This window comes from Neopelma chrysocephalum, unplaced genomic scaffold, assembly GCF_003984885.1.
Source record: "Neopelma chrysocephalum unplaced genomic scaffold, ASM398488v2 Primary Assembly neopelma1_128, whole genome shotgun sequence".
Taxonomy (NCBI): Eukaryota; Metazoa; Chordata; class Aves; order Passeriformes; family Pipridae; genus Neopelma; species Neopelma chrysocephalum.
The window spans coordinates 1,024,097-1,032,657 of NW_020897790.1; the positions used below are offsets into that span (position 1 = coordinate 1,024,097).

Genomic DNA, 8,561 nt, shown 5'->3' on the forward strand with positions numbered 1-8,561 from the left:
AAGCATCACTTTTTTTAAATCCACCAAAAAGGGCAGGTCTTTTTCCATGGTGGGTATTAAAGCCTTGGAAATTAGCCAAGAGAACAGAGAAGAGAGCAAGAAACCTATGCAAATGATATCACAAGGTTTGCTTCTCTACACAAGAGATAACTTACCTTCACACTGCTCCTCTGGGGTCACAAACAGCACATATCCACTGTAATGCCTCATAATATCCCTTATATGTGTAATTCCTTAGTAATAAAGACACTCCTGGCTTACACACAGGCACAAAACATGATCTTCAGGGTGAAACACCCTTCCTGTAAAACAGTGTCCTACCTTTTGCTAAAATTCAGAATCCTGATCACCCACTAGTGATCCAGCTGGGATGCACCAAGAGCCAGGTCCCGAAGCACATCCCTGTGGCTTCATGTTTCCTGCTTGTCCTCAGCACAAATTCCAAGCAGGAAAAAGGTGGCAGGATCAGGGATATACTTGCAGAGGATGCTGTACATGAGCTAATGAAGGGAGACAGGCTGTAGATGAGGAGCTTATGCAACATGATTAATTTTCTTTTCACTAGAAAAAAAACATCCAGATAAAACTTGTCAGAAGTAATCAAGCCTTTTGTGCAGGCTGATTAAGTGACTATGCCTGGTCATGGACTAGACCTGCCAGCACACAACCACTAGTTACCTGTACAATCAACTATTTAAAGCACAGGGTGGAGGGGAAAACCCCCACAAATCTGAAGTAATTAAAAAAAAAAACAAAACAGTTACTTCTTAATTACCTACCCTCACCTACCTTCTCAAACTGGTGCTCCAGACCAGAAATTCCTAGACATCAGTATTAGGAAGCTAAAAAAGCCTTACTCTACAACTTAAACTCTGAGCAAAGTACACCCCACATAATCCATAATCTGTCACTGTGGCCTAACAGGAACATTCCAAGCTCCCTGACTGACAGCAGCCAAATGCTTCAGATGGGAACTACAAGAATTTCCATGCAGACATATCTGAGCAACCTCTCGGAAAAACAAGCCCTGCCTCTAATAACAGGAATGACTTCAAATCACAAACCTTTCCAGATCTGGATTAGCTCATCCAACAGAATCCCTATTGTAAATAGCCAATCCTTTTAGGAACCATCTTACATTTGGGGGTAGAGTTTTACTAATATTAAAAAAAATAAGCCCACCCAAGGAGAATTTCTTTTTCCAACACTTATACAGGAGGGAAGAGCAGGAACGCCACCTCCTGGAAAGAAAGGGGAAAAAAAGCGGGAAAGACATCCTGGTTGCCAGTGTATATTTAAGAACTGCACTGGAGGAAAGCAGGAAAAATAAGAAATCAGAGCAATTTCCACAGATTGAAAGAAATCAGTTCACGTTCCAAGCACACCCAAGACTGGCTGATCCACTTATCCCAAGTGGTTGTTCACAAGCCCTTCAAGAACCACCTCTATGATGGAAAATAGACAAGGAAGTGACACTTGGAGCTTCAGGCAGGATTCATCCTAAAATATTATAAGCACAATTCTGCCTGGGCTAGTGCAAGCAAACCATGAACTGCCTGGATTCTCTGAGTGACACAGTTTCAGTCACACAGAGATGAACCTGCATCGTTTGAGAGAGAAGGTTCATGGCCACTCCTCCCACAGAACACATCCAATTTTTCCTTAGGAAAAAAAAAATCCCTGTTTCTGACAACAGGCTCCTGTTTGTGACATTGTTACACAGAATTTGGAAGTGAAATTCACGAGTTCCATTTATTTTTTGTCTCCACAGAGCATGATTTGAATGGCACCCTTTGCTTCCCAAGCGTGATCGTCAGATCTACAAGGAAAGACCTCAGGTAATAACGGGTTCTTGGACAGGTTTTTCTGCTTCATCCTCATCATCTGCACTTCTTTCTTCTTCTTCTTCTTCCTTTTCTTCTGCTTTCTCCACTTGAGGTAAAATTCCATCAAGGTGCACTTGCAAACCTTCACTGGTTGAAGATCTGATCACCAACCTCTGCACAATGGGATCTAGAAAACAAACACCACCCATGTGGTCACTCGGCCCCTTTCCATGGCTCCAGGCTGACTCACCTCAGGACTAATCCCCACCATGTCCAGAATCCCAAGACACATCCCTTCAGCCCACAGTTTCCCATCTTCCCTGGCAGATACCTGCTATTACCTATGGAAAGCCTGACAAGAACTAATTAAGTTATTGATAACTAGTTGCTGTAAATGATTGACAGTAAAGCATAGCTAGACTCCATTGTTGTAAAGATGTGTTCATTACCAAGTCTGCTTCCCACAAACAGGAAATATTTTTCATCAAGAATCAATCACTAATCAGCAGAAATGCTACCAAGACCAGATGGCTGAACTAGGCTGGCGTAATTCACATTTTAAATCATCCAGAACAAAAATACCACCCCTTTCTGCACCTATTTATTATATTTCAAGTCAACCAACCCTTTATGCTTTTTATTTGGACTCCTCAAGGCACAGTCTGGTCTCTGTACAGCAGTTACTATCAAAAGCACCACTGGGAGAGATGTAAGATGATTCTTTTGGCAGACACGAGGCAAGTATTAGTATAAAAAGTTGTTTTCTTTGCTCACACAAGGCTATTCTTCCCTAAAATTATGCTCATGAACCACCACTTCCTCTCCAGCTAAGCAGATGCCCCAGAAATTTTGGAAATATCTTGAGAATAGAAAGGTCACTTAATGACAATCAGTTAAAACCACTCAATTCTTAGTTTTGTTTGCTATAACTTGAACTCCCACCTTAGAACAGCAGCTCCTTACCATAAGTTGCTGGCTTGAAGGTGCAGATATCGTGGATAACTGTCTTCAGATTGGCAATTATGTGCTCAGTAGGCATATCCAGCTGGAAAAGGACAATGCCAGGTTAGACATGGCAGTACTTGAAGCCTAGATGAATAAATCTGAAAACACTGGGTATTTATTTATCCTACACTTGGGTAGATTTTCCTTCTCCGTGTTCCCTGTTAAGGAGTTCAAAATCCCACTAGCAGCCCCACAATGCTCAGAGGGTTTCAAGTATTTCAACACAGCTCCCACACCCAAATAAACATCCCAGCTTCCAAACAAGCATTCCACACTAAATCCTGGAGTGCACACAATCAGCTGTCTCCCTGTTCAAAGTTTGGAACAATTCTCTCAGGATCAGGTGTTTAGTACCCTTCCTTCCTGTGCCACCATCACTTAGAGGAAAACTAAACATCAGGCAGGATTGAAAAGAGACAAACCGGAAGGAAAAAGAAAAAACACACAGTTTTGGGCACAGAAAATAAGTAAATAAGCAGAAATTAATGTTACATTTCAGGTGTAACGCAGTTCTTTCTGCTCTGGTCCAGAACTACAGTTATCAAAATTAAAAGTCTTTAATTATTTGGGTAAAGCAAAGACTTTTTCATCCTTCTGTCCATATTGACCATGGACTTACAAACCCATAGTTTATTTACTTAAAAAAAAAAAAAGGGTTAAAACCAGCTGAAGATGCTGCACAACACAGAGTTCCATCTCCTTCACAGGTCAGTTAAAGAACATGGTTAAAAATCTCAGGCAACAGATTGAAGACATCTTTTTTTCCCTTCTTTTAATACTAACTTGAGTTCTGCTCAGGAGAGAAAACTCTCCATACAACTTACCCTGGCTATCCTTGTCTTGATTACACTCTCGTCTTGCACGCTGTACTCGTGACATTCTCTGAAGAGCTGCACCATTTTGGGAATGTCACTGCCCAGGGAATCTATTTAAAAAAAAAAAAAAAAAAGGCAAAAAAAGGCAAAAAGAGTTGTCTGAGTGATGCTTATTAGCACAGATAAGTGTGGCATTAGTAAAGTGGTAATTAAGTAAAGCAGTTGAACTCCACTCCAAAATGCATTTTCACAAACAAGACAAAGGTGTCCTCGGGGGTATTATAGAAAAAGTTTCCACCTTCCCTCCTTCCTCATTCCTCAGGATTAATTAAGGGCAATTAGTAGGCAAATTTATCTTGGTTCTAATCCCAGATTTGCCTGTTGTAGGAGAAAAGTACAAATCTGGATTCCTAAAATTTCCTTTACCTAAGACAGAACAAGTGGTGCAGTCAAACACAGTCTAATACTCAACATAATTACACATCCTCATCAAAAAACCTTTCAGTGGCACCTCCAGAGTTAAATCCTCTTCAGTAATTGAGAGCTGCAAGAAAGAATCGCTTCTTACTTCTTCTGGTGCTGGGGAATTTCCGTTTCAGTTTGTTCCTCAGTGGTATTAGCTTGGGTATTATGGCAGGAACAGCCACATAGAAATCTGCTTGGATTTCATCCTCCAAGATCTGCAACAAAAGCAATTCAATGTATTTAGTACCCAAGTGGACCTACAAAGCTGTCTGAGCACACAAACCCATCCCTCACTCTTCACATTGGCCAGCTGGAGTTTACTGGACATCAGGTTTCTTCCCCTCCCCGGGCCCAAATACAGTTTAAATTAGGCTATATATATAATTCTTAAAAAAATTAAAATAAAAACCAGTACCCATTTGATTAATTCAAGTCCCCCCACGATCTCAGCTCCACTCTCCCGAGCTATTTCAGCTTCTTGCTCATTCTGTTGAGAGAAAAAAACAGCTATAAACAGCTGTACTACCAATTAGTCTGTACCAAAAAGGCTTCACTTATGTAAAAACTCTGGCTCAAGCTTTTGCTATGGGACAAAAATTGATTCTTTTGGACTATCTCATACAGATATATGGGAGTCTGTTCTGCTAGGATGATTAAGTGGCAAAGGACAGCTGCAGTTTTCTGGACACATAAAACACATGCAAATAAAGTCAATGCAGGCTCACCCACCTCTGTGAAAACCAAAACCTTATTCACTTCATCTGTAAAGCGATGGGGAAGGACGACGGCACCCGAGAAAGGATCCAGCTTTTTCTAGGAAGTGAATCAAAAAACCAGTAAAAAAACAAAGAGAAATCATAACTCAAGGGCGAGTTACAAATGCAAACAAGGTGAAGAAGTGAAACAGTGACCCCAGAACAAAGCGCAGCGAGGTGTGCTGGCAAAACCACGCAAGTGCAAAGTCTGGAGCAGCAAATTTAAACCCTCAAAAAAACCGCCAAGATCCCTACACCCTTCCAGACCTAACCTTCTTCAGGGCCATATCCAGGAACACATTGATATAGACAAACTGCTTGGGGTGAGTGAAGTCCAGCTGCTGGAATTTCTTCAGCATGCCCACGGCCTGCTCCAGGTCGTAGAAGGGGCGCCGGTAGAGCCACGTCAGGTACACGTCATCCACAGGCTTGGTCATCAGCGGCCGCCGCCGGCGGGAGGGTTTGTCCTTGGCTTTCTCCTGCTTGGTCCACTGGGCACCTTTTTTGGCAGGTCTAAGACAAAAAAAAAAAAAAAAAAAAAAACCCTTGTTAGGTCATCAGTTGAAGGGTTTGGCCTACCAAGAACATGGTGTGTGTCACTTGTTAAGGACCTGCTGCTGCACCAAAGCAAAACCAGCATGAGGGGAACACACTCCCTGGGCTGGCCTTCACCTGGGCTGGCCTAAACTGGGAAAATCCAACAGGGAAGGAATAACTGCAAGATTTCTCTTCTTCTTGTTGTAGCAGTCTCACCTTACAAAAAAGGTTTCTCCTCCCTTCCCTGCAGCATTTTGCATGCAGTTAAACACCAGCCCCAATTTTCACCCTCCTCCCTATTTCCAGAGAGTCTCAAGGCATGGAAAAAAAATATTAAATTTTTTTTTAGAAATTAATAACTAGACACTCCATTCCTGTCAAACCATGGCAACGGAGTCTGTGGCACTTCAGAACACTCAGTGTACAACACTGTTCACACTCCTGTACACTGCAGTCCTTCTCACTTCTCCGAATCACGCTGTGTTATTAAAGAGGCAACAAATTAAACACTAAAAAGCAAACTGAAGACGAGGAAGTGTTTGAAACCGAGCCCACGAGCTCAGCAGCCTTCATGCTGTAACCCTGCCACAGCCCCCAAAAGCACATCTCAAAAACACCCGCTCAGTCTTTCCCCGTAACCGTGACACTCTTTATGACCAGTGTTTACGCCACCAAGGCCACTGGGCTGTTGGAGCAACACTGCAGACACCAAGAACGCCCCACACACCCCGCTACCACCACTCCCGCGGCCGAGGGAGCCTCCCGGGATGCCGGACCCGCACTCACTTGGCTGCCGCCGCGAAGGGCCGGGCGGTCGCGGTGCTCACCACGGCGGGGGCGACGAGGCGCTGCTCCAGCCCGGCGGGGACCCAGCCGCGCCGCGGGGCCAGTGCTGCAGGGGAAGAACAAACATCGCCTCAGACAGGCGCCGCGGCCTCTCGCTACTCCTGCCCCGCCCAGGCAGGCCCTTCCCGGCCCCAAGGGCCGACCCGGGGCGGCAGGCGGAGGCGGAGAGGCGGCGGCGCCCGTGGCTCCCTCAGCGCAACTCCGTCACCTCTCCACAGGCAGCGGGCGCCGGGCGCCGCCATCTTGCCGAACCGCCGTGGTGCAGCGCTCAAAGCGTTCCCCGCGGAACTCGCTCCCCGAGACCGAGGAGAAACATTCCGGCGGCCAGCGGGCCCGCGCGGTGTTCCCTTTACTGCCGCCCCCCCGTCCGTCGTGCGCTGGGCCTGGCGTTCCGCGGGTGCGCTTTTCCCCTCTCCTGGCGTGTGCCCGCTGCCCGGAGAGGGGTAACCCCTTGCCGGGGGCTGGTTAAAACCTCCAGTTCGCTTCTTAACCGGCCTGAAAGGGGTCTCGGGGCAATCTCGGGGTTGTATCATAGCGCCGGGAACTGGTGTTCCCGCCCCCGAATCAACATGGCGGCGGCTCCTGGGGGCTGAGGGCCGGCAGAGCCGCTGACATGGGCGCGTTTCCACCTGTTCCACCTCGTCTGCTTGGGTGAACATTGTCTAATTAACACGAACATTATCTAGTTAACGCTTAATAGTGTGAGTTCCGAGCCCGTGTAATTCCAGAATGGTATTTTCTGGCTGCCATCACTCCTCTTCCCTTGCAAATGGATTGGGAAAAGAGCTGCCTGATCCACACTGCTCCACTCGTGGAGCAGCATCCACCTGCAAGGACTTTGTTTAACTGTCTCCTACGCTAATCAGATACATACTACAAACTATAATGGTTAAAGGGGGGGGCCTTTATTCAACACTGATGCGCTTTTTTGACTAAAAACATCCCGATCCTGATCAATCCCTAAGAATTTTTAAATCAGACGTGTGGATCTGCAAAATGAATCAACAAAACTGATCCATGTTTGTCCAATGTAACTCTATGCTCAGCATCCTGGGAAAGGATGGAGATTAGGAATTGTGAGGGTGACAGGAGGAAAAGGAACCCTCCTCGGTTAAAAAGCCTCAGTGAGGAGTGACAAAGCATGAGTTTAAAACACAAGGTGGGGAATGGAATTATTTCGGATGGGCATTAGGACTCCCCAGTGTTTGACTCCCACAGTGGTGGCAGATGTAACAGGAAACTGTTTAATGTGCAGGTAACGACCTGAATCCTTCACAGTCTTAACTCCATGACTCTGGAATCCCCTTGCAAGCCTCTGGCTTGTTAGACACAAAGTCTCTGCTGTGGATCGTGGATTTTGGGAGAGAAACATGAGCTCACGGTGATCGTGCGCCCATTACCAATTATGCACTTGCTCCAAAGCCCATTTCCTACCAACAGAGGCACTTCCCACTCTCCAGGCATCCTTGAGTTTTTTGAGTCCAGCACGAGCCCAGGCAGCTGCTGTAAAAAGGAAATTACAATGAAAAGTCCTCAGGCCTGATCTCTTGTCCCCCTCTGTACCCCCCCAAGCCACCTGCTGCTCCCTCAGACACCTCCCTCCACCTCCCTGACGCTTTTCTTTGCTACCACTGCTTTCCCACCTGGGTACACACAGACCCACATCCCTCCCCGTGCCGGGGTGCTGCTTTTATTTTACTTTCCAATCCATCTTTTCCTCGCGTCCATCCCAAAGGGCTGCTGGTGCGTCCGGAAGACGACGGGGCGACGTTTACCTGCTCTTCCCTGCTCCAGCCGCCCTCGGGACTCACGAGGGGCCGTGCCACTGAAATCTGGGCGCCAAAAACACGCTTCCCAGCAGAGGAGCTGCCGCCTGCGGAGAAACAAAGGTGTCCGGCACCGACGAGGACACGTCAAATCCCCTCGGAAAGGTGGACTCTTCCCTCTCGCAGCGCCGGGGGCGAGCGGCCCGCCAAGCCAAGCCAAGCCACGTCCCCCTGGGCGCCGCAGCCCGGTGACAGCTGTGAAAGCGAGGGGGGGGGTGTAAAAGCGAGGGGTGAAGCTGAGGAAGGGGCCTCTCCGATCTCTCGGAGGGTGGCAGGGCCGGGCCGTGCGCGGTGACACGGCCCCGCGAGTGCCCACCGTCCCCCCCGCCGCGGCCCCGGCACCGCCCGCCGCCTCCCCGCGCCCGCCCCCGTCTCCTCCGCCCTCCGCTCCCCGGCCGCCGCCGCTCCTCCTCCTCCTCCTCCTGCTCGCCGCCGCCACCGCCGCCGCCGCCGCCCGGGCCCCGCGGCTCCGTCCCCGCCGCCCGC

General features: G+C 47.8%; 1 protein-coding gene across 1 annotated transcript; it reads right to left on the reverse strand.

Annotated features, from left to right (window-relative positions):
- Positions 1-1,733: 1,733 nt before the first annotated feature.
- On the reverse strand, positions 1,734-6,506 carry MRPL1 (mitochondrial ribosomal protein L1). The gene is made up of 9 exons (XM_027698466.1): positions 6,458-6,506; positions 6,190-6,295; positions 5,139-5,379; positions 4,841-4,924; positions 4,527-4,598; positions 4,215-4,326; positions 3,656-3,756; positions 2,790-2,871; positions 1,734-2,013 (listed from the first exon to the last, which is right to left on the reverse strand). Exons 1-9 carry the CDS (start codon positions 6,489-6,491, stop codon positions 1,835-1,837), a joined length of 1,011 nt encoding a protein of 336 aa, XP_027554267.1. The 5' UTR covers positions 6,492-6,506; the 3' UTR covers positions 1,734-1,834.
- Between the last annotated feature and the right edge of the window lie 2,055 nt (positions 6,507-8,561).

Excerpts from the sequence above, each read along its gene's own strand:
- MRPL1 (XM_027698466.1), bottom strand. The coding sequence starts at position 6,491 with ATGGCGGCGCCCGGCGCCCGCTGCCTGTGGAGAG. Across the intron at positions 3,757-4,214 it reads ATTCCCCAGCACCAGAAGAA|ATTCCCTGGGCAGTGACATT; the intron begins GTAAGAAGCGAT and ends TTTTTTAAATAG. Across the intron at positions 2,014-2,789 it reads CTTCAAGCCAGCAACTTATG|ATCCCATTGTGCAGAGGTTG; the intron begins GTAAGGAGCTGC and ends TTTGTTTTCTAG.